This window comes from Lutjanus erythropterus, chromosome 8 (genome assembly GCF_056507025.1).
Source record: "Lutjanus erythropterus isolate fLutEry1 chromosome 8, fLutEry1.hap2, whole genome shotgun sequence".
NCBI lineage: Eukaryota > Metazoa > Chordata > Actinopteri > Lutjaniformes > Lutjanidae > Lutjanus > Lutjanus erythropterus.
Genome location: NC_139324.1, coordinates 24,871,007 through 24,897,105, shown reverse-complemented (window position 1 = coordinate 24,897,105; position 26,099 = coordinate 24,871,007). Strand labels below are relative to the sequence as shown.

At 39.5% G+C, this 26,099-nt stretch overlaps 1 protein-coding gene across 1 annotated transcript in view; it reads left to right on the top strand.

Annotated features, from left to right (window-relative positions):
* Window positions 1-7,431, top strand: part of anos1 (anosmin 1) — a 64,099-nt gene extending 56,668 nt beyond the window's left edge. Inside the window, exons 11-14 of the mRNA XM_084725007.1 lie at window positions 841-1,012; window positions 3,084-3,304; window positions 3,953-4,094; window positions 6,254-7,431. Of these exons, the coding sequence (XP_084581133.1) occupies window positions 841-1,012; window positions 3,084-3,304; window positions 3,953-4,094; window positions 6,254-6,312 (594 nt within the window). The 3' untranslated portion in view covers window positions 6,313-7,431. The remainder of the gene's footprint in view (window positions 1-840; window positions 1,013-3,083; window positions 3,305-3,952; window positions 4,095-6,253) is intronic.
* The last annotated feature ends 18,668 nt before the right edge of the window (window positions 7,432-26,099 follow it).

Genomic DNA, 26,099 nt, shown 5'->3' with positions numbered 1-26,099 from the left:
ACTTAAACAATGTTTCCCGGAACGGGGGATCATTCACCTCCAAAGGCCCCAGCCTTGCTCCTTGCATGGGTCTTTCTTTTAGGGTGTGTTAGGGCCTATGTAGGCGTCAGGAGAGTCTGGGGGTGGGGGGGTTAACTGCTGGGGCTCAGGCTGATACAGGATGGCAGAGGCCTGGCAATCAACACATTCTTCGGGGACCGGCGCTCCGGTTGCTAGGAAATATACATCCATTTTCTATAGATCACTGGGAAGGATTCCAGGGTTGTGCTTTTATGTGAGCACAGCGCCTCATTCACTTTTAATCAAAGCTGTTCCATATCAGAGAGAATATACACACACCCTTTCTCAAGAAACTGCCTATTAATGTGCAACCTTATTATTAGTGCAAGATCTAAATCCACTTGTCAGGGCAGATTTTTTGTTTCCTCGATAAGAGACAAGAAAGGCGTTTTCTAGAAAGATCAATAGATGATTAAAGTTTGACATGAGTGTAAAGTGTTAGACTGCTGCACAGAAATCATTCATATGGATTTACCGGCTGTTCTCCTTTCAAATTACACATGAGTCGCTGCTTCTTAATTAAGTTCGTCTTGTGTTTTACCACATGTGGAAGCTATAAAAAAATCATTTATATTGTACGTTGAATAGAGGAACGGTGGTATAACCTCGACCATGTGAGCGTTCAAAGTGGTCCAGTAATGTGGGGCATGTTCCTGAAGCCTTACTGGGAATGTGATCTGCCCCGGTGCTGTGTATTTAATTATCTCTGAAGCTCCATGGGACCTGACCTGGGTGACATGTCAAAGTCATCAGGGCTGAATAATGTGTTTCTTGGCTCAGGAGAACTACATCAACCTCCCAGGCCTGCTGTTCTCCTGCAAGTACAAAGTCACCGTTCACATGCTGAAGTCCAAGAGACGCTCCAAGGACGAGAGCACCACCTTCCTCACCCCATCCTGCGCCACCATCCGGAGCAAGACTCACAAACACATCCCCTGCCCAGGGGAGGGAGGTGAGTGTTCAGCTGTTTGACGCGTAAAGGGCATTTTAAAATCGATCTTTATTAGTGCAGACACAGTAACCAGACATCACAGTGAATTATAGTCATGATGAGTTTCACATTTCTGGAAATATACGTACTTGCTTTCTTGCCAGGAGTTTGGTGAAAAGATGGATACTTCTCTCATGTCTGTACGGTGAATATTAAGTTACAGCCATCAGTCAGTTAGCTTAGCTTAGCGCAAACACTGGAAAAGGGGGGAAACAGCTTGCTCGCCTCTGTCAATTGACTATAAATAAAGATGGATGACACGTCTCCACTTCCTCCCACTGTACAAAAATTAACGCAAAATAACCCAAATGTGTTGCCATCTTGGCTCGTGATCTCATGATGTGAAACCCCCTTTTCGTAGCATCAAATAAACAAATACTTGAACATACATAAGCTTTATAAGAACTACTTAAGATGTCAGAAATCATGTCAGAAAAAAATGTATTTGCTGTGTACTTTTATATTTCAGTTTGGCCCATGTCCTATCAGCTAACATGGAGGGGGCGGGGTTTATATTGCAGCCAGCCACCAGGGGGTCATTCAGATAGTTTGGCTGCACTTTTGTGGAGCTGTCATGTTGTCCATCTTTGTTTATGTATACCCAAATACACATGCCAGCAGCTCTAAAGCTCACTAGTTAACACAGTATATCTCATTTATCATCTTGTCATCACCATGAGGTTGCCAGGCAACAAGGAGAGACTCCAGTGCCTGGCTGAATAAAACCACTTAGGCTAAGGTTGCCATTAAATTTTCATCTAAGGATGCCGTAGGGAAACGTAGTTGCATAAAATCACCTTAAGGATTTTTCTTAGGATGTTGTTAGGGAAAACCCTTTGATCTTTAAGTGTTTGCCCTTAGCAACTTAAGTATTCCCCTATGTGTTGCTAGAAGGTCCTTAGTGGCCATTTTACCCACAGCAATTTCTTAAAAGTAAAGTATCTATATATTAGATATTGTAATGACTGTAATAACAGCATTATACAGCTTAAGTCATAGTGACATCCAACATGCAACATTGTAACATTAACGTATGCACTAGCAACTTAGTAGCCAACTAGCCAAACATTAAGCATAATGTTGTCTCATATTTATGTTATCTATTTAAATGAAACTCCCCAGTTTGATCTAATTTCTTGCTGTCACTGTAATATTGTCATATTTCTTCATTACCTCATCCACGGTTTGTTTCACAGCAGATTTCTTGTGTTGATTTTGTCAGTTACCTCTTACTTCATCTTCTGCTTGTGTGTATTTGTTATGTCTGGGTTAAATTTACTTTGGATTATGTGCGTGTACTTTCCATATTCTTCCAGGAAAACAACATTATCATCTTCTGTCCAGTTTGGCTTTCTTTTTTGTTTTGTTTTCTCTTTGTTGTCCACTTTGGAGAAGCTAGCTGACACCGACAATAATACTGTCAAGTAACATTTAAGGATGATGATGGGAGTGCACATGTCCCGTATTATGATTGTAACTACCGTGAAAGCTTTAGTCTAAACACTTAAGCAAGGAGACAACCTTGACAACCAAACACAGGGAAATATTTTGCATAAGAACAAACTTTAGTTTGAAAGTTAAGGTAGTTTATGCAGCCAGGCATAAGCAGTCACTGCACCCAACTTTGGTCTAGCATGTACCCTGCCAATAAACCACAGAGTGTAGGTTTTTGTACAAATTATATATAGCATGTTAATTTTGAGCTTTAGAGGGGGTGGATGGTGGATTTAGTCTCCTTTCGACAGTGCCAGGCTAACTGTTTCCCCAATTTAAAGTTGTTGTTGTTATGTTGTTAAGCGTTAGGGGTTTTAAACTTCAGCTAAATAAACAATAAATTGAAAACAGGATTGGCAAGTCTCCCAGTTGAAAGTCAGATCAGATTGTGGATTTTAAGAATCATGACACTGCAATACACATACAAACATGAGAGAGTTATCAATCTTCTCAAGAAAACTAATGTGTGTATTTCCCAGAATGTTGCTCTATTCTTTTAATGTCACCCCCCTGACTGAGACCACCTTTCTCCCAACAGCCCCAGGGCTTCCAAAGGTTTTGGCTAAGCCTGAGAACCTGACAGCTTCTTTCTCCATCAACGAGGGGAACATCACCGGCAACTTCCTGTGGCGTGTGTCTCGGGTGGCTCCCCATCAGCGAATCACAGGCTTCCAGGTCACCTGGGCTGAAATCACCACTGAAAGCCGGCAAAACAGCCTGCCCAACAGCATCATCTCCCAGTCCCAGATACTGCCTCCAGTAAGTCTGCTTTCACTAGGACAGGACTGGGGTTTTTCAATTCTAATGCTGCAGATTGAATATGTTTCACAGGGACTATGCTCTGTCATATATAGTCAGTAGGAAAGTATGTTCCATCTTTGGCTCTTTCATTTCACAGCATGTGTCAAAGGTGAGGGTGATTTCAGGATAAGACTGTTGTGGCCTCTTTGCATGAATCTTATGATAAGCAGCGGTGTGCAGACAGACAGAGAGATAGGTCTGACGAAGTGTTGTGTCCTGCTGGAAGTTCTCCTCTACCTTTTCATCTGCTTTCACGTCTTCCTCTTTCATCCTCCGTGAGAGCTCTGAAAAAGCCGCTCTTTGACATAATCTGCTCCATCAACAACACGTTCCGCCTATCTGCACCTCCCAGCCTCTGGAGCTCGTCTATAAATAAAACCACCCACCGCACACTTTATCAAGCTGGCAGCAAAAAAGAGAGACGGCGAGCCTTATGAAAACAAAGTCTTTGTTTTTGTCTGTGGCTTGTGCAAAGACAGCTACGCGGCTGATACTCCCCTGGTTTAAAGCCCATTCAAATTCATGTCCTGTCAAATTCAAAGGCATGTTCTGTTGTATTTCAGCTGATTGCATGTCTTCTTTCTGCTCTCCTCCCTCACTTGGCAGGATCATAACTTGCTCGTAGTGTCCAATCTGCGGCCGTCCACCTACTACAGACTGGAAGTGCAGGTCATAACGACTGGGGGAGAAGGTCCTGCCACCGTCAAGACCTTCCAGACCCCGAACATATTACCTGTCATTCAACACCGTGAGTCGCTGTCAGCTGCTGACATGTCACATATCTCAAGGAATTTATGAGTTGTACCTTAATTAGTTCAGTTGAACTGATTATCTGCTGGGCTTTTAAAACATTTTGGTATCTGTGGTGCTTCATCATGTCATCATATCCATTTAAGTTTGGTCTTATTTGTATTTTTTGGCTCAGAGTTAAGCTAAACTAAACTCCATGGATGAATTCGGTCTACTGCTGCCTCAGTCTGTTTTTTTCTTTGTGTTATTGTGACTTCGGTGAATCCAAACTATCCTTTTAAAACACAGAAGTCACACAATAACACAAACAAACTAACAGATTGAGGCAGCAGTAGGCCAGCCACTCAAGTGTTCTGCGAGGTAAAATTGCTGATTTCACCAATGCAGTTTGGAGAGACTGATATTTGCTTTTTAAAATGTTGGTTCCCACCAGAAAACACTGTCTAATGGCAAGGTAAAGTGGTGAAAATATTCTAAATACAGTGTATACTTAAACTGAGACATTTTTTAAAGCAGACTTTTTCTCATGGCTAAAACACATTTTGCTGCTGACCCCAGGTACATCGCAAAGTACTGTACATTGTCGTACTAGCGCCCCCTCTCTGCTTCTCCAAGCTGGCATCTGCTGTAGATAATGACTATCGATCGGCTGCAACTAAGGATTATTTTCTAAGTCGAACAACTGATGATTATTTTCTCGATTAATTGGTTAAAAGTTGTTATATAAAATGTCAAGAAATTGTAAAAAATGTTGATCATTGTTTCACAAATCCCAAGAAGACGTCCTTAAATGTCAGACACAAGTACAGAAAAACACTGACGGTTACATAAATGTACAGTACATGTGTTTATAGCCAAGATGAGCTGCATGATGGGCACTGATAGTCCAAACAATTGTTAAAATTACAGGTTGCAGTGTAAAATCTTAAAAACAGTCCATAAAGTAATCGGGAACAGGAACAACCATTCATGATAACACAAAAAACAAACAAACTGAGGAATATAACAAACAAAAACAAAATTCCAGAGGATCATACCTTTGATTGAGAATGCACTTTGTGCAAAGGACGTCCTACAGTGTCTGATTCTAAGACCCCAGGTAATAGTGGGAGTGCAGTTCAGTTATGAATGTATTAAAAATGGGTGGAGCTTGATGGTGGAGACATTTGAATATAAGTGTGAGGTTAGAGTAATTAATGAAGTTGCTGTAGAGGCATGTTAGTGGTTTAATGTCGGAGGCTGATGCCTGAGGAGGTTATGCATTATGAAAGGTGAGAAAAAAAAAATCACTGCATGCATACAAGTTCAAGCTATGATAAGCTGTGTCTGATTTGCCTGAAGGTTCAAAGACAGTTTTGTTGACATTCAGTATGAGGCAGGAAGTGTCAAGCCAGTGTACCATCATGGCTAAGCAGTCTGATGCACTTTGACAGCAGAAGTAGGTGTTTTTGCTGCCACAAAAATAACAGTATCATCAGCATACATCTGCAAACCAACTCCTGTGCAAGAGAGAGTTTTTAATATAAAAGCTAAATAACAACCGCACTGATCCTTGTGGTATTTACTTTCACAATATTCAGATTTAACATGACCACTGGTGACCTATTTCTTAAATAAGAATAAAGCCACAGTTTTGCCTGAGAAGAGAAATCAAATTATTTTATTTGGATAGCAGGATATCATGAGTAACATCAGATGCCTTTTTGAGGTTCATTTCCCTCATGAATTGGTGGAGCACAAAACAGGGCTAAAAGGATAGAGATATTGTTTCATCAGATTGCCAAAAACATGACTGAATACATGGAAATGTTGCTCTGTGTCTCCTGGGTGTGTAAATAGGCAACTGTTGACTAGCAAGTTCACAATATCAACTTTATAGGGGAATAAATTGGCAGTGTTGTGTATAAAGCTTGTTTCAGCTGCCCACAAGTTACCAAATAATCAGCAGGAAATGCTGTGCGTCCACCACATTACTTTATATTAGGCAGCATATTTTAATGGAAAATACACACTTAACACTGGATGCTTAGCTCAGCAAAAGAAGAGGATGTAAAAAGTATTTATGACCCAGATAACAAGTCAAACACCGCTATGTATTAGCAACTGAAGTAAGCAAAACAAGCACACTTATTAGCTCTCATACTGTGTGATTTCCAGGACCCAGACTCCGGCAGCACCACTCTCACCACCAGAAGCCGTCAGTAGAGAGACACTGAGCTGCGAGTGGAGGAAAAGCCCCAATAGGGAGAAGTACCAGTGGCTCTCTGCTCCTGTCTGTCAGGGAAGGAATGTGTGGAACCAAACAGAAACACAGCGCATCAGACCATGAACTGACCCCCTCTGCTCGTGAAATATGGGTCCATCCTCTCCAGGCTCCACAACACATCAGCTATTCCTTCTTAAACCCTCTCTCTTGACTGAAACATGTCACCGGACGGGTTGGTCTGTACAGTGAAATATACACAGCGAGGTCTCATATTCTGCGTTGGTTAGTACACAGCTTCCCAAGTAAGGAACCCCTAAAATATTGTTGCGATCCAGCTGTCATTGTCCACAGCAACGAGATATTCACAAAATACAGATTCGATCAGATAATTAAAGAGCAATTGGTTCACGCTTTTAAGAAAACAATTTCTTCTGCAACTTGATCGAAGACGGTTGAACATGGATGGTAGGAAACTGTAAAACAATTGTTAATTCATGAAGAAAGAAAAGTAGAAATTCGTCTATTTATTTTGTGTTACCCTTTGAAGAGGCGCTTAGGCATACAGTCAGTACTGATGGATAATGTAACTAAAGTCATTGTTGTCTAACCCAGAATATTTCACATAGTATGTTGCATGTAGTACATTTGATTTTTGAACTGTAAATTAATTACCTGCTTCAAATTGAAAGCTCGTAATGGTTTTGCATGACAACCGTTAGCATTCTGTTGGCATGAAATAAAGTCTGTGTTACCTCTTTTCACTATGTTAACAATATTTCATTAACAGATTAACAAAGAATTATATTGGGAGTAATATGTAATGTTTATTAATGAAATTATAACTTGTGTGGAAATGATGAATTGTATATGTTCTTGGCTGTAGAAATATTTGTCGTGGAGCAGTCAGTGAATGTCTATATTTATTTATGTGTGTATTACAAAGTTTGGTTTGGATGTGTGTGAATGTGTATGTTTTTGTGTGTTCTAGTCTCAAGTTTTTGAACCGGCAGAAAATCTTGTAAAGACATTTTGTAAAAATGGAATTGTAAATACAGTCTTATGTTACATGTTATTTTTCCATGGTAGAAACTGTACAAAATGCTAAGTAATAAAATAATCCTTAACCATTTCCCTTTGCTGTTTGTTTAATTGAAGCTGCCGTGAGCAGTAAATAGACATGCCTCTCCTCCTCCGTGCTCGACTATTTGGCAGTTACACTGTTGCTTATTTTGGCCGTACAACCCATCATGGCAGACTGTGTACAGCATGTTCACTGATCGGCCCAGCAGCCTGAGACATGCGCTCTGCAAGTCCAAATAAACAGGTCATCCAGCTCAGCAGCCCGAGTGAATTTACCATCGCCGAGGTCGCGCGCCCCTCAACATAATGCTCTGCTTCTCCTTGCACTTTGTGTGTTTGAGAAGCACTAAATCCCTCCTCTGCTCAGCAGCCTTTCACCCTCGTAAAATGAAAAGTGGAAATGTTTACAAGAAAATAAAGCTAAGAGTGACGCTGCGAGACTTAAGCTTATTTGTGTGCGGTGTATGATTTTTTTGTGTTTAAAGGCACAAGCTGAGTTATCTTTGAGCGTCGGGTGAAAACCCTTTTCAGTACACATACAATAATCCTGAAAGGAGTGTACACAGAAGCATATTTAAAAGTGAATACTGCTTATATATTTTATTAAGGTTTCAGTGAGATAGAGGTTTATTTACACCAGAGATATTCTATATGTGTTTTTATTACATTCGGGTTTATTTTACAGACACATTCGACCAAAGTGACATACAAGAGATGCATTTTTCTTCCATAGGAGCAAGATTGGTTGACTTGCACTGCATCAGTAAACATCAGCATCTTCATCGGTTTTTCACTCATTCAATTCCCTCAATGAGCTCATCTGCATATTCAAACCACTGTATCTGTCTTGTTTGTGCTTGACATCCAAACCTGACATTTTGAACTTCATAAGACACCGACTTTTAAATTTTGGTTACAGTGACAACATGCAGCGAATCCATTTGGATTTGACTTGACAAAATCAAAGATGATCGGCAACTCATACAATCCAATTTAACAGTTAATTTCGCTAAAATTATCTGGCTAGATTGGTTAAAAAATAGTCATTGTTTTCTTGCTAGATTATATCATGTGGGAGGTGTCATTGTAACTACATTTCCATCTTTGTATCTCATTTTCTCACCACCAGAACATTTGTAAGGATGGCTGTACAACACGCCTGTGGTGTGATTCAAATAAATGCTCAAAATGCAGGAGAATTATTTCAGGAATGCTTCCATTCACATGATGGGTATTGAATGAAGTAGACAAAAGCATCAAATTAAGTACTCTATTGGTACTGATATCACTTTAAGGGTTCTGTTATTGGTACTGGTGTCACAGAACGTGGTAAGATCCTGCCACCCTCTGCCCATATTCTCTTTTTTTCTCATTATTTTGCTGTGCTCGGGACACTGCACCAACCCAGAATGTCAGTATTTAATTTTAATTTTGTCCTGTATTTAATCGACTACCTTTCTGGTGTGTTTACGAACAGCAACTGAATCTACCGAACAAGTCCTACCTATTCTACCTTTAAAGTTAGAGTCAGTAGAATTTGTCTGAGCTGTTCATAAACTCATCATCATCATCATCATCAACATTCTGGGTTTGTCCTGAGCACAGCAAAACAATGAGATTAAATTAGAAAACACAGGCAGAGAGCAGGGCATTTGCAGATACGGACATCACCACACTCTTAAAGTGGGCCATCGTTATGTTTATGAGTTTATGCATTGTTTTTTTTTTTAAGGAAAATGTTGCAGATTCTACTTTTGAGGAAGAGGAAAAAGTCCATTTTAATTGTCCTTTTCCAATTGGTGCAGTTTGCTTCCCAGCTTCAAAGTGATGCATTTTCATTAGCTTTACTTTTCTTTAGTCCCCTGAGCCATGGTCTTGTTTCAGGTTGCAAATCTAATTTGCCTTACCTTTGATACATTTAAAGAAAATGAATGTCCCCAAAGAGACAAATATTATTCTGGTGTTCTAAACCTGCAAAGTCACAGTTTCCTATTCTGCTGTTGGAGGTTAATCAGGGTCGATTCGGTACTGCAAACATGTCAGTGCTGAATGAATAATTAGAAACCATGTTCTGTATTGTTTGTGTCTGTGTGAAACAGCTGCAGTGTTTGTACATCTGATTGTTTGTGGAGAGATGTTGCTGTCCAGATGTTTAGATCTGAAGTCTGCTCTCATCACCATTTTCCACAGCGAGCCACAAATAATTGGGAGCGCTTGTTTTCACACACTCAGCCTCTCCAGTCAGTCAATGCTTCGCCACTCACTTCTCAGGGATGTTGTTTATGTACAGTTCTATTATGTCACTGGAGATTAGTTCCTCTTGGTCTGTGCACGCTAATCCCTCTCTCTTTTCTAGGAGCCGGGCCAGTGTTTAGCCAAGGCTCCTTTCTGTGCGAGCCAGCCCAGCCCCTCTTCCTTTCAGCCTGTCACAGTCCCTCTCCACACACACACCAAATACCATGGCCCTCAAGTGTGAAAACCTCAAAACAAAAGGGCCTCTAGCCTCTTTTGAGGCATGTTGCAAGACGTCCAAGTCTCCAAGGACATAAAGGGAGAGGAAAAAATGCAACAACTAAATAATAGGCCAGTCGTCAGTACAAAAGCTTTGTCTCTGATGGTACAAGGCCAGTGAGGGCTTATTCACTTTGCATGACATTACATCCCTATTGTGAAAGTCAGGCAGGGGATATTGCTTTCAAATTTAAACACATATTTCTGAAAACAATATTATTCATTTGGCTCTTTGACTAATCCCGGCCAGTTAAATATTTACCCATCTTCTGGTTGACATTAGCCCTCGTTTTATTAGAATCAAGAATAACACAGTGAGTCCATTGAGAGCAGCGCAACAAAGATAGGCTGTTTCTCCCACACATTTCCTCTGACCCCCGAACACTCGTTCTGCAGATTAACATCGCAATGAGCCATGCATCACTATTTATCAAATTTAAGCCACTTTTATGGGTCATCGCACAATAGCTGACAGAGCAACTGTAACGTTACTCCGCCAAGGATGGGTGGAGTTCAAATATTGATGATAGGTACAATCCTACACTGTAAAAATATAATATTTGTTTTAACTTTTAAAAAGTTAGTATCTGAGCTTAAAATTTTAAGTTGACTGAATTTGGAAAGACAAATTAAAGTGATTTTGTAGTGATTTAAAACAAATAAACTTGAAATTAATACAATTTCACTTGAGAAAACAAGTTCAATAAGCTTAAGGAATTAAGTTGAACCAACAACCTTTCAGTCACAGTGACAAACATAAAAAAAAAAGATTTTTGTGCATTTTTTTGTTTCACAGTGTTTCCAGTACTGTGAAAGCAACCATGACTTATCTTTCAGTGTACTTCAGACACACAATGTAAAATAAATTACTTGTTTTTACTTTTAAAAGTTAGTATCTTGGCTGCTTTAAAATTTTAAGTGGACTGAATTTGAAATGACAAGTTCACTGAAAAGCAAAAAAAGTTGAGAAAACTCAGAATTTCAATGCAAAGTACTTGAAATTTTTTTGTTTTTGTTTTGAACCTACATCAAAGTCTTAAGTTTTGAAAACATTTTCTGACAAATTATGATTTACTGATATCCGGTATTTTGTGAACACTGCTTAATAATTTGACATTTGAAGTTGCAACCATTTAAGCACTGAAATAATGACAAATCAGGTCAGCTCTCCGTGAACAATTTCAGAACTACAATTTTTTGTTTCAAAAACTCAAAGATTCAGGTTTATCTAAGGAAGAAAAATAGATAATCTCAACCAAAGATTATAGGCTCAAAACTCACAAATTTAGTGAAAATGGTTGCCTTGAAATTATGAGTGGTCTCAAACAGCAAGTGTTCATCATTCATGCTTACTTCAAACTATAAAAATGAAGGGATTTAGGGTATCTTTAACTCTCAAACAATGCATGCTGGGAAGTCAGCAAATATGCTGATGATGTTTCTTTTGAAACTTAATTGTTTGACTTGTTTGAACTCTGTACAGTACATTCATTCAAAAGTTACTGCAAGAAACTTTTATATTCGGTTGATTCTGGAGGCCCCTGTAGTCAAAAGTGGTGGTGTTTCCACCTTAATAACCACAAAATATAACAAAATAAAATTATTTAAATAAAAATCTCCTTGAGCTACTTTTTAACTGACTAACATATTTTTCACGAGGAAAAAATTTAAACTTGAGCTCATTTCATCTGATTTCAAGGAGAGCCAATGGCAGATATGAAGAACAACAATACAGAAATAGTCAATATTCTCATGGATTGTCTCCTTATGTCCTCATACAGAGGCTTCAATAATAAATTGAGACTTTTATATAACCAGTTAAAAAACTCTTCGTAATAGCTTCTATTTAATTAGAAAATCTTAGTTTAGATTCCTGCCTGATTTTTAACAGTGTAACATGACTTTTGAAGGATGAGGCCAAAAATAAAATGGATGGACTTTGCTTTGCCTTTTCAGATGACACCGATCGTAACCTGAACGAAATTTTACTCTCGTGTGAGTTTCAGGTCAGTGAGATCATCGAGCTTGAACCAGGCACTCGCTGCAGATTACTACCACATGGACTACATCCATTTGTGCTGGTACTCCTTCAATATGATGAGATGGAATATATTGTCTGTGAGATTGATGAAAAATAACCAGAGTGTTTTCCCCCCTCCATTAGGAGAGCCAATGTTGCTTTAATGCTGTGGTATGGTGAGAAATCTGACCTTGCCCTGGGCAGTGGCATGTTTCTGCTTAGGCTCTGGTGAGTGGGACCAGGCAGGGGACACATGAAAGGATCCCTCTGTCAGGCTGCAGAGATGTTCAGTCGAAGTCTAATGAAGACCAGAACACATGAACAGACCTGAGAACATGCGTGCCACACGTTATACAAGCACTAGAACTACAACGCTGCTGACAGGCTTCGTATTCTTCTCCTCTTCTTTAAAGGCTGACAAAGTGAAAAGCACAGTTGATAAGCATCTGTATGTGTGCTGTGATTAAAAAACAGCACAACCAGAACATTGAAGAGAAAACATCCAAAGAGACAGATACTGAATGTGTTTGTTTTCTCTGCTTTCATTTTAGCATCAATTTCCTTTGCCCATGTGGCTCCACAGGGGAGCTTGATTTCCACGTCTGTGTGCCTGGAAAAAGCTTTCATTCATGTATATTTTGGATGAAATGGAAGTTGTGCCATCTTGGGTTGTTCAAGTCAGCAGCTGAGCTGCTATAAAAACACCACACCAGAATTATTTCTTATAAACAAAGTTACCGGCTTATAAGATACACCTGTGCAATCAAAAACAGTCCAGTACAAAAGAATCCAATCCAATAACTCCAATCTCATAACATTCATTTTTGTCGACACTGTGTCAGACAGCTGTTCACTCTGCTCTGTGATTGTTTTGTGGAGATATACTGAACTGTTGTAGAGAGGAGAGGTGTGGGAGGCGAAATATCAAATCAACTCTCAGTATAATCTATGGTGCAAGATGTACTGCAATTCTTAAAAATAGAAGTATCACTTCACATTGTAAAAATAGTCCTTTAAGGTCAATAATGCTTATTTTATCTTATTTTATTTTATAAAAACACTTGTACTGACAGCTCCTTTGTTTCTGTTTTGCAGTTGTACAAACATAATCCAAACATTCATTGCCAAAGACTCATGACATTTTTTTGCACATGCGTGAGTCATGGCCGGCTACTTTTTTATTTTATTAAAGAGGGAAAACAGAGGCACTTTAAAATAAAAGGTAAGACAAATATAATAAAAAGAAAAAATATTGTACAACAGATTTATTAACAGACATTTTTAAGTCACCATTTTTCTGGGGTTTTTTTTTTAAATAATGCAATAAATATCGTATCATGTACCTTTGATCATAGTACCTTGAGTTTTTGGTATTGCTACATCCCGAATGTATATTATTATTATTAGAGTCCATTTTAACTTGTTATACTGCTGAGTATTTTGATGTATGACAAGGCTTAATATTGTATTTTGTTGTTGTTTTGCATATAAAATTTGAATTTGCAAAGTAACTACTAGAAAATTGTCACCTAAATGTAAAAAATACTGTATTTTTCACTGAAAATCAGTGGACTAGTAGTATAAAATGACATAAAACTGACATATTCGGGAAAGTAAAGTATCTAAAACTGTCCTTAAAGGTCTGGTGTGAGGGGTCTTTGAGGTGTTGCATGATGCTTTTATCTTTTTATCTTAAAGTTCTTGGGAGGTTTCGCTACTGTTGTATCGGCCATTACAAATCAATCAGCTCCACAGGTATCCCTGAATGAGTATAATTAACCACTTATCTATCTTCAGTTTGGTTGACCTTTCAAATGAATGTTGTGATGTCTTTGGACAGAAAGGGCAAAGGGAGTTCTGTGGAGCTGATTGGTTCATTCTTGTGACATTCTTGTCGGTGCTCCTGCTGCATTTGAAAGAATGTAGGTTTTTCCTCATATGCGCCACAGGCATGTCGAGAGGAATGCATGCCGTGATGATGTTGCTATTAGTTTTAAGTGTACTTGTCACATGCCTCCATTTAAAATAATTAATGTGCACCTGTGAAGACGCAACATCTGAAAGCCCCCTGAGGGGATTTATTGGCAGAATATAGCAGAAATGGAATATAATCTTCCTAATTATGATTTAGTGTAAAATCACCTGAAAATGAGAACTGTTGCGTTTATTTACCTTAGAATGAGCCGTTTAAATCTATAGAGGATGCAGGTATTTTTTCACAGAGTGTGTCATGCCCAGAACGGACAAGGAGTTTTGCAGCCACCATAGGCTCTCCTGCAGATTTGGAAGGGGAGGGTGAGACAAGTTGGATACAATCTGAAACCTTACACCACACACTGGTCCCTTAAAAACTCTAGACTGTTTAAAACTATTTATTAATGCAGTATGATAAATTAAAGCCACAAAAATGACCACACAAATGAATCAACACCTGTCTGAAACAAATGTCAACAAATCTAAACACTTTAGCAGAGCTTTTCTACTGAATGACATATTTACACAATAAAGTAGCTGCTCAGTGTATAAAACCACTGAATATATCATGAGTGCCATACCATTATAAGGTATTATGTCTTCCACTGATCTATAGCAAGAAACATTTCAGTATGAAACGTTTCACATACACTGTTTCTTATTCTGACTTTAAACCCACTTTGTTCAAAGGACTTTCCGTTTGGGTCAAAGGTAAGTAAGAGGTCCAGTGTGTTTATGTTTACTGAGAAAACGTCACCAGAGGACTTATTATCTAGATCCCTCTTTCCAAACCAAACATCCTTCTCCACAGGCGTACAAAGTGAAGAGATCAGGCAGGGAAGTACCATCCAGCTGGGTAATAGCTTCTTATAATCCCCTCTGATTAGTGTTAATCCCCTTAATGCTCCTTCCTGAGAATAAACACATGTTGACCCAAGTGACCCCACCTCCTAATTAATGAAGTTAGGAAGTTTGCTATCAGTTATTCACGGTGTTCAATCCAGTGTTGACATCAGTTGGAGCAAAACGTGCTCTCAATGACATGATTAATAAGTCAAAATACTACAGATGACATTTTTAAAATTAGGATCACTGGCTATTGTCAGCTTTTCACCCCCAGGCGTGACTAGTGATGAGGGGCAACTTTCTGTCTTGTGTTCTCCTCTTTCCTGTGAAGTCAGTGCGCGGGGTCGGTAGCCGGGCCTCAGAGGCGAGGCAGAGTTCACAGGTCAGCGTGTACCCAGGAGGATGGACGGCAGCGTGAGGGCAGAACCCAGGCTCAGGGACAAGGGAAAGGGTCAGAGGTTGAGTTCAGATGGAATCCACATAGAGGATGTTGAAATAGATATTGTCAGGGGAGAGCAGAGCTTCCTCCACACTTTTCCTGCCGGCCCGACGCTAAAGACTCCACAAGACGGGCGCGGAATCAGACTGTAAACACACCTTCAGCTCTGAGCACTAATTCAGAGGTGTTAATAAGATGATGCATCTGCCATCCAAAGTGGCAGTTACAGTACAAGTGGAATTTATGACAGGCGTAATTTGATGTGTAAACACTACGCTCCAGTGCCTCTGCCTCCTCATTATGTCGAAATAAACTTGCGTGACAGGGAAAAGAGCAGTGAAAAATGTGTTCCGAGGGCTGTTTAGACATTAAAATCTGTGTACTTTATTATGCTCTTTTTACAGCAAACAAAAAATCTTCAGCCCAAACATAGTTGCACGTTTTAATGTGAGACTTCTCTGAGGAAAATCTGCTCTGTCTCCAGCTTAATTGGCAAAGACGATGTTTTAAACAGTCAATCCATGTGTTCTCTCATCATATGAAAGGACTGCTATCGATCAACATCTCCAAGTGAGCATTTTTCAGTTGAAAAGATGTTTAAAAATGACTGGTTACCGGTGAAATTACTAGGTTAAAAAGTAAACGTTTTCACTGGCTATTTGAAGACGTTGATTGAGCATTCACATTGGACCCTCACTTAGGAACGAGATCCAAATTTCTCAGATGAAAGCCAAAAAATATTACACTATATATTTCCACACATAGCCTCAGATGTCTGGATGAAAGACCAATGTTTACTCCACTCATGCACCGCGTCGTCTTGATGACGTTACCATACATTCACACAACCGGCAACAAGAATAAGTTCTTTCTATTGTTTGCATAGCAAAGGAGTTGTGGGGAGACAAGAAGTGCATGATTGGTTGACACGTCAATGGGTCACTGGGGTGATATGTTTTATATATGATATGCCAACTTCCACTGAAAGTGTGAACATACTGTTATTCACCATGTTCACGCAGCGGCCATTTTCCTCTGATGTCATGCTCAGGGTGGGAAGTGCAAATGTGGTACTGCTGTGTTCCAGGTTACAAGTCATATAAATGTAGAAAATCTGACAAGTTATCATTTCACTGCTTATTGATCGGTCACTGAACAAACATGGATAGTGAGAACATGGAGGGACATCAGGACATATTTTGTGATAAAACAACATATTTGATAACCCATTAGCTTATGTAGCTAACATTACCATTTGATAGTCTTAGACAATACAATAGGAAAGGCCTAAATTAATGTATTCAACACACATCTTGGACACATTCATTTAAGCCTGGAAGTAAAATACACTAGATGTAATCAAGCTTTCAATGTACTGTAACAGTAACTGTCTACTGTGTAATGTTCATACAGATTACATCCATCACATCGCTTTGGCAGCGTGTGTTTTGTGTGGCAGGTTGATGTCAGTAATGTTAGCTAGGAAGGGGCTAAATGCTAACAAAAGCTACGGTAGCTTACTTTTAGCTTGAAAAACTTGCTCATGTCATTCCATATTTTCAATATCCATTGTTCATTGGTGATCAATCAAGAAGCGGCGAAATGATAATGATTTGTCAGATTCCCTGTGATCTGACTTGCAACCTGGAACGCAACAGTGCGACATTTAAGCTTCCTACCCTGACAGTGACATCAGAGGAAAATGGCCACTGTGTGAAAATGGTAAGTTATGTTTGTCGCTCTTTATACTACGTCCCAGTGCGCATATTCCAGAGAAGATGAAGCTGTAACTAAAATGCTAAAGTACCTGCACGTGTGCATTAGGCTGCGACAAGATGCCCAGTTTCTTTATTTTACATACAATGTCCTGGGAGTTTCTTGTTGGCAACACACAGCATAAATAGTTTGTATTTATAACTTTTTGTACGAATTAAATGGGTTGAAATTGTTTTTGTGTAGACCAGATTTCATCTAATATATTCATACTAATTAATATGATTTCCATTTCAACGCACAACTGAGCAAATTATTCAAATAAGTGAGCAAATTTGTGTTTTGTGAAAGTTGATGTTATAATTGCAATTTAGTCGGTTGAAGTTTTTAGACCAATCAGCTCGAATATCAACCAGAAATCAGCACTGAAATCCTGGTTGGTGATCAATGTGCTGAATCATATCCAAAATGATTAATGTACCTGTTTCTTTACATAATAGAAAAAAAGGCATCAGAGGTAATTATTCCTCACAATGAAGGCACAGGAATATGCTTCAAAATTTCTGTTAAATCCATTTGTTGTCCTGAGAAAATCAAAATGAAGCACGAGCTGAAAAGAGAGCATGAAATTGATTACACTGTAAAAGAACAGCTTAAATATGCAATCAGCGGCTATAGAGGCAAAAGCTTTCACAGGCCCCCGAAAACATGGAACAACAATTGACTCCACAGATAAATTAGCAGCAGGATAATATGATTTTTTGTTTTTATTTTGAATGAAGATGATGAGCTAAATACATTAAAAACAAAGCCAGCACATGGCTCAGCAAACCACAATGTTTATATAATGAATATGTGGTATTTCATCCTGTCTTTTTCTCTCTCTGTGTGTGTGTGTGTGTGTGTGTGTGTGTGTGTGTGTGTGTGTGTGTGTGTGTGCTCCAAGGCTAAGAGCTCATTTCCACCCTTGATGATCACAGGCACCATTGATTGTAATGCTGACGAGCGGGCTAGTTCTGCCCGTGGCGTACAAAGGGATCTGGACATGTTTAAAGCACTAACTTTCATGTTTTTTCATGCCGGTATGAAGTTGAATGCTGATGTTGCGGGCAGCTGGCTCTCATTAAAAAAACATGATGTCAAACAGAGGACCTGGCTGGTGAAAGTCAACCGCTCCGGCTCTGTGGACGTCTCCCGGCGTATGCCAGCCACACCGAGAGCATGTTCGACCTGCTGGACTTGATACTTTGGCTTTGATCAATGATGTCCTGCAAAGAATAAAAAGCTTATGTTCATGCTACTATTACTGTTATTGAGAATCTGTGCTTATTCGGTCCAAAGAGCAGAAGGCTGATGATATATAGACTACACCAAAACTGTGTATGTTTCAGAAGATAAAATATGACTGTGGCTATGAGAATTATGTTGTATATAATTTATAATCTTTATGTGACCAGCTGAGATGTGGTATTTCACCACTTATGATTAAAAATGGATGATAAGACGGTCTAGGAGCCGATAAGCGGATTTGTTCAATGTGCTGTTTGGCTGTTATTGCAATTCACTTTGTTTTCTACAGCCATTTTGACTGGGATCTACACAATACTTTGTTCAGTAATATAAAAACATGTACTGATTTTGTAAATATGGATGATGCATTAAGATTGAGTTGGCTGTTCACATATCAAACATTCACAGATTAACTAGTTACCCAGAGAGAGTGTGGGTGATGAAGCTCTTTATTTAGATGAAGCAGTTCATTGGAGATCTATTTCAAATATGTTTTTAACACTTTATTTGGAGGAGAGTGCATAAGATTATCATCACACTGTCATAACCATGTCATGACACCTCTAATGAACATGAAGGAGTCTTTATGAATGTTTATAACTGCTGACCTTAAAGCTGTGGTAGGCAATATTTACCGCTGAGCCACACTGAGGTGGACCTGCTCTGGTGTGGGGCCAAAGCGAGCCCAAACCGTCTCCACGCAGGCCTTGGTCGCATCTCCCCCGCCAACTCATGATGACCCTCCTTTTCTCCCCCTTGAACAAGAGAGTCTTGTGATGGTCACCTCAGGTGTCTGCAGGAGAGCAGAGAGAAGGACGTTTTCAAAAGTCTTCTGTACTTCTACTTCTGTAGCTTTTAACTGAATCTCTTGTTGTAATTGTTGTGACAATTTGACATTAATCAAGTGCCTAATGTCTTTGTTATTTAATTGTTTGTTTCAATTTTTGCCTTTATTTAACCAGATAAGTCAACTGAGAATGAATTGTCTTATACAATGACTACCTGGCTAAGAGGCAGCAACAGGAGGCAAAACATAGATACATTATCTCATCTGCCATTAATAGTTTTATAATTGAACTGATACCAATTGATCGGTCAGCAGGTATAGATGGCCAGTTCACTGGAGAGAACAGCGAATGTGATAAAGTGAATGACGGTGTGGTAGAAGATGACAACTTAACATTAACCAAGACACCAGAACTTGTCAGTGTCTTTGTCCTGACAACTTGACATTATCAGACTTAAAGAAACTGTTTAGCTTTATGTTTTAACATTATATTAAACTGTCATATGTGGTTGGTTTTGACACTGGCCATGATGAGACCATTATAAGACTGTCATGAATATTTTCCTTGACCTCATGTAAGTGATACATTTTGGACTTGTCATGAAGATGTTCTCAAGTTTTAATACACTGTCAAATGCATTTGTAACGGTGTCATGAATAAGCATGCCAAGCAGCTAGCAAGCTGACTCTGGTCAGACTGGGATATGATATCAGTGAAGACGGCTGGAGAACAAAGCCTCCAAGACCGATGGCGGCCAGTTTGACAGGCAATACAGCATAGAGGTGGTTTCCTTGCCAGGTTTGGCTCCTGGTACCCAGAGCTGAGTTAGCTAATTATGTGGCTAGCTTCAGGGCTAACAGAGCTAACGACTACGCCAGCTACTGTACAGATGACAGCAGACAGCAATTAGCTTAATTTAGCAACAAGCAAACTGATTGCCCATCATCTAACTCACTCACAGGCACTCAGGCTAACCTTATACCATTAAATGGTGTGTGCTTCTGCATGTTGACGTGCTTAACAACAACCACACAGCCATACAGCTACAGACAGCGGTCCATTCACCCAACTAACTCTTTCTGGACTGAGGGTTTTCTGTGAACACAGGCAGACTGGGACCAGACTGGACCTCCCACACCGTCAGCGGCTTGGCGACACGGTACAAAAAAGTTTTTCTGCCGGTTTGGTTCACCCCAGGGCTGAGTCAGCTAACTTAGCAGCTAACCGAGCTAATGGCAGGTAGCTACTTTAGCAACAAATAAAGCTAAAATAACTCTGTAAATGATCTCAATATGCTGAGCCAAGTTCTGTTGCCCGCTAACAGCAGCTAAGCTAGCAGAAACTCCAAGCTTGAAATTTGTTGGTTCTCACTTAAGTAAGCACGTCATAATTTGATTTACAGCAAGAAAAAATGAATGGATTTTACATGATTTTTATATAAAAATACAAAAAGAAATCGATTTTTTGGTGGGGGTTTGGCATATATTGTTAAATATGCGCACATAAAACAGGCGTTTTTCATTTCAACTTTAAAAATCATTAAAAAGTACACCTCATCACAAACAAATGCACAGTTCATGCTACATCTAATACTTTCATGACTTCAATTTATGACCTCAGTGATGGCTGACCATTTCCTGTGCCTCCGCATGCCTCGAGGCACAGCCTGGTCTCGTTTGTCTCAGAGGGCGAGTATGATGTTGAACAGAGTGTGATGGTATCGTCACACAACTGAAGCATTCGTCAGTGTCCAAATTTTCACCAAAAAGACAGAGTGTTTAAATATTAATAGAGCAATCTGCAGAGGTTAGCAACAGATTTTGGGTGTTAACATCTTGAGACAGTGGGTGCATCAACAATATGAAAAAAACAGCGACATCTTGATCATAAATCCATTGACTAAATGCAGCATTGCAAGTGTGCTTTTTGGAACCTGTTTGCAACATAAACAGTTCCGTTTGTGTTGAGGTGTTGAGTGGACTGAAGATTTAGGTGAGCTTTGGGAATCCTGTGATTCAGTGTCAGGACAGGCCACTGTGCCCGTGCAGCCTGTAACACGTTTATGACACTCAGGAGGAGAACAAAACATATGGTATACATGTTAGGGAGGTTTGCAGAGCACGGCTAAACGAGAGATGATCTCTCTTTTTCCACGCTTTGATGGTAAGTGACTGTTAACCACGTCCCACCTTTGGGATAAATGACATTATCAGCTACTTATCTGATACTTTTTCGGGACAATCTGCTTTTCATCACTTATGACAGAAACCTAGAGCATATTTTCCAGGCTCAGTTCACTCCCCATCCCTTCATACTGACATCTGATGACTGCAGCAGCATATTTGGGGTTTTTAATTGCCTGATATTTAATTACTCTACACATGGGGCCCTGTTTTATGAAACATTAGCTGTCATTTGGCTGAAGCAGAGCACCTCAGGAAACCCACAAAGTTCCTGTAAGATTCATATGTGCTAAACAAACAAACATTTTCCTCTTTTCAATTCAGAAACAATTTATTGCTTCATAAGATTTGTGCCTCTCTCTTCTCACGCCTGTGACTGTATGATGTTGCCAAAGATCCCCCTCAACTCAACTCATCTCTGCGCTCATCTCTCCTCATATTCTGCTCCAAAGACAATGAAATATTGTGCAGATCTGATTGAAAACAGCTTTCATAATGTGAAACTCGCAAACTCTCAGACTTATGTCATTCCAGTTCTAAGATAGACTGTTTGAAACATCGCAGTAATTTGATTAAAATGGATTGACAGCCCGGTGAGTTACTGTCTGTGTGCCAGTGGGAAAAGAGTGTTTTTGATTTCTCCTGAGGAGAATCCTTCACCTCCCCAGCAGTTCTTTTAATATAAGGGCAGCGCCTTTCATCTGCTCCTCCAAGCAAAGGCTCTCTTAATGCGTTGCAGATTCTTTTCAGCCCTGACAGTATTTCACCATCATCTTTTTAGTGGCTTTCTGGGTTGCGTTTCAATTAATCTTAAGTAAAAGCAAACTATTATGCTTTGTTTGAAACAAAGTCAGTCTTATATTTGATGATGAATGGCCCAAACCCATATATGTGGAAAAATGATGCCATGCACTGATGAAGAAACTGCACAATTTTGGATCTTGATGTCTATATGTTAAAGGTGTAATCAGTAGGATTTGGCTGCTCCTCCCTCACTCAATGAACAAGAGAGGGAGAGAGACAGCAGCATTGTGTCAAGAGAGTTAGAGAGTGAATTAGGAGAGGGACCAGGGTTAGCAAGAACAAAGCAGTCAATCATGTGTGTGTGTGTGTGTGTGTGTGTGTGTGTGTGTGTGTGTGTGTGTGTGTGTGTGTGTGTGTGTGTGTGTGCATCAGAGGAGAGAGACTGAGACAGTGATGTCGCTGTCAGTCCCAACATCACAACCTTTTGGCTGGAGGCTACACACCAAATCCCAGAAACATAGGAATATTCATTAGGAAGTATGAAAATCTGGCATTGAATGCCTTTAACCTTTGATTACATGAACACAAGATATATTTAATACATCATCCAAGTGAAGAAGCACTTAAAACATGAACTTCCATTAATTCATTTGACAATCTTAAGTATTAAGAACATATTGCTTTTTCCTTTTTGGATACACTGCATTCACAGTAGTTGTACTTATTTTGACCACATCAGCAGAGACAAAGTAACAAAGTAAAGGAACAGTTCTACATTTTGGGAAACATGCTTTGTCATGTTCTTGTCAAGAGTTACATGCGGACGGAAGCACAAATTGTCATTTTTACACCTTTATTTTTGTGAGAATTCAGAAACACTGAAGATGACATGTTAATTTATTACTTTAGAGGTGTTTGTTGGTAGCTTTTGTTTTCTCTGAACAGTGACACACTAGCAGTTTCTCCCTGCTTTCTTTTCTTGTGCAAAGCTAAACTAACCATCTCACAAAAGTTGTGTAACAGGTAAAAATATATTTATGATTTCACATGGTGAACTAATTGCAGACAGGCAGTGGGTGTATAACACAGCCAATACAAAAATATTTCTTTCCCTGGAGAAATCAGGATTGAAGATGATTGTGTTGTGTTTTTGACATTTAAATCCACTAAACCTAATCAGATGTGGTGATTTATTTTATTGTGAAAGCCTATGATACAACCTTTTACCCCACATCTGGCTAAGTAATGGGACGTCACTCTGCTCTGACAGAGATGTAGGCTGGCTGATAGCTAAAATGCATGACATAAAGGCAAAAATAGCCTGTGGTGAAGACCAGTTTGTGGACAACACATCATTGAAAATGAAGTTGGACATTTGGGAGAAATTTGGTGCGGTCAACATTTTTAGTGGCTTTGCTGCTTGTAAAAACTGCCCAAAAGTATAAACTTTTGAAAGCTACAACATTTGAAAGTGACATCGTCACTGAGGAAACACACCGACAGCTGCAGGAGCACAGGTGCTGCACCAACTGAGGACACAAGTGAGAGACAGATGAGTGTCTATATGTGTATGTTAAAGGTGTTAAAATGTTAAATGTGCAAGTTTAGATTGAAAGTTCTGGGTAGATTTGACCTGGAGGTAATTGTGGGTGATAAGTCAGTTTTGTTGCTGAGATTTGCAGGTGCAGGCAGGTTCGAGTTTGCAGAACTGGACCTGTGCAGAATCTCTGCATCCTCTCATCTACCTCTGTGCAAGAAAGCAAATATTTTTCAAAATATCTAAACTAACTTCTAAAACTATTCCTTTAATCAAAGCCGAGTGTTTAATTAGTACAGTCTTTCAGAGTTCTCGCTGTTCTTTCATCCTCATGCGGTTCTATAAATTCCTCTGTTTTCTTTTGTTCATAAGACTGAATCAATTGCTGCAGGGCGCAACACTACTATTCCTTGATTAACTCAATTAGTATGACCAAATCAAGCACAGGAAACCACAATATGTAAAGATAATACAAGAAGCAAACATTATATTAACTAACCACTGTAGTGGTTGCTGCAAAATCCTTCTAGTAGTCCTCTGGCCTTGCTGCACGATCTGTCTTTCATAGACGACCAGCGCTGACTGCCAAGAATAGCACTCTGGCTGATGTGTCTGGCTCTTGTTAGTGGAGGATAGGTTTGTGTCAAGCACAGCTTCTCTGCAGGCTGAGCCGTGTTGTTGTTGTGGTTAAAAAAGATTACGGGCCTGTTGTGTGTGTGTGTGTGTGTGTGTGCAATCACTCACTGACAGAGATGTCGGAGAGGCTAAATGACACACCTCCAATCAACTGATCCCCTGCCCAGTGTGAGTCATCTTTTTCTCATGGCAAAGGCCTGTGAAAGTGTCTTTGAACAGGTGTCCAAAGCCGTTGTTTTTCTTTCTCATCGCTCTTTTTCTCATCTTTTTTTTTTTTTTTTTAACGTCACTGTTTGTGTATCTGCTCCCATCTCTGTCCACCCCTCCCACTCTTGCGCACACACCCACACGCTCGCTCTCTGTTGCTTTTCTCTTGCTCCTCATACAAAAGAAATAGTGTTAGCCTCTGGCATTTATCAAGGATGAAATGTGTTCAGAGAGAGAAAGTTCCTTTGAATTTCAGCCTATTCAACATACTTTATGAGAAAATATTCAATAGAGTTAAACTTGCATACTGGGTCAGTTTTTTCACAAGAAAAGGGGATTATATTTCTTTACGGCGATTTATCTTCTGTATTCTGATCCTCTTTCGGTCGACTTAAACTTCTTATGAATTTCTTCTAAGTGCAGTGTCACTGAATAAATATCCAGTGACTTTCCCTCTTGAAGGTCTGCCAGCTTTTGAGGGGCTGTTTTTAATTGACTCATTGTCCACATGGTTGGTATATGCGCAGGCGTTGCCACAGGCAGAATTTCTTCTCATCAGAAGCTGCTGTTGGTTGAACATCTCAGATCTAACGGCAGTAATTGAATAGATAGGCTTTTGATTGATGTTTAGAGGAAGTCCCTTTCCTATTTAAATATTCATGGGTCTGTAGCCTGCAGGGGTGAGACAGGAATCCAAAGCAAACCTGTGCACAACAATAGCAGCTCAGAGTTTCTCCTGTCTGCTTCTCATTACAGTAAATACACTCTCGGAGCTACCATCCCTCCTGCATTCCTGCTCCCCGCTCTGCTGGGCTCCACCTAACACAAGGCATTTGTCCTCTGATGACTAAATGCAAGGAATGAAAAGACAAATTCCCCATCATCTCGCTATTTTGGTAAATAAAGAAACAGAAACCAGAAACATGAATGACAGAGTAGATTTAGCTTCTCTGGATTTTACTGGCCGCCATGCTTTACTTTAGTTGCAGAACACAGATTGAAAGTGACTGTAATGCTACTTTGTTTGAAACATACAACTCATATTACAGGTGTTGCCTTTGGCGCCATATCTCCAGTCCTAATGCACTCACGGTCTTTCAGTCTCACCAATTCCCTCTTGAAATGTGTCAATCACAACAGGCCTGTTGCTGCTACATCACAGACTGTAGAGGACTCCCCAAAATGATCCCAAACCATGAAACATGTGCAGGAAAGCAGCATGATGCATGATTTAGTGTGTGGTTTTTCACTCTTGGAACAAACCCCCGGTATGATAATACAAGAGGAATGCTTTTAAACTTCATATCAAGTGGCTTTGAACAATTATTTTTAGTCTGCATTAGCATGTGATGACATCCAAATCATTAACAGCCGCTTGAAAGCGAAGAAAGAGATCAGACAGTAATGTCCAGCAGGTGTCCTGAGAAATAAGGTGCAAGTTCAAATTGGTTCATTGGCTGGGTTGTACTAACTAGGATGCATTTAAAACCCTGATTAAATAATGGTCTAACTTTAAATTATGTTGCACTAAACTTTAAAACCAGCTTAAAATTAAGAAAGACTAAATTTAAACCTCCTTTTAAACATCAGTTTTGACTCTAAACCTATATTAACTTTATTTGTATTGCATCAAACCTTTAAACTCTAATTCAAAATGCGATCCAGTTTTAACTTTAAACTTAGTCTTGAGGAGGTTTAACTTTTAAAATGGCAGCATTTTTGAGAGGATTTGAGCAAAATTAATAGGGACCTCAATCAAGCTTGGGGATTTACTCAAAGTCTTTCTTTTCTTTTCTTTTTTTTTCTTTTTTCTTTTTTAGTCCATTAAT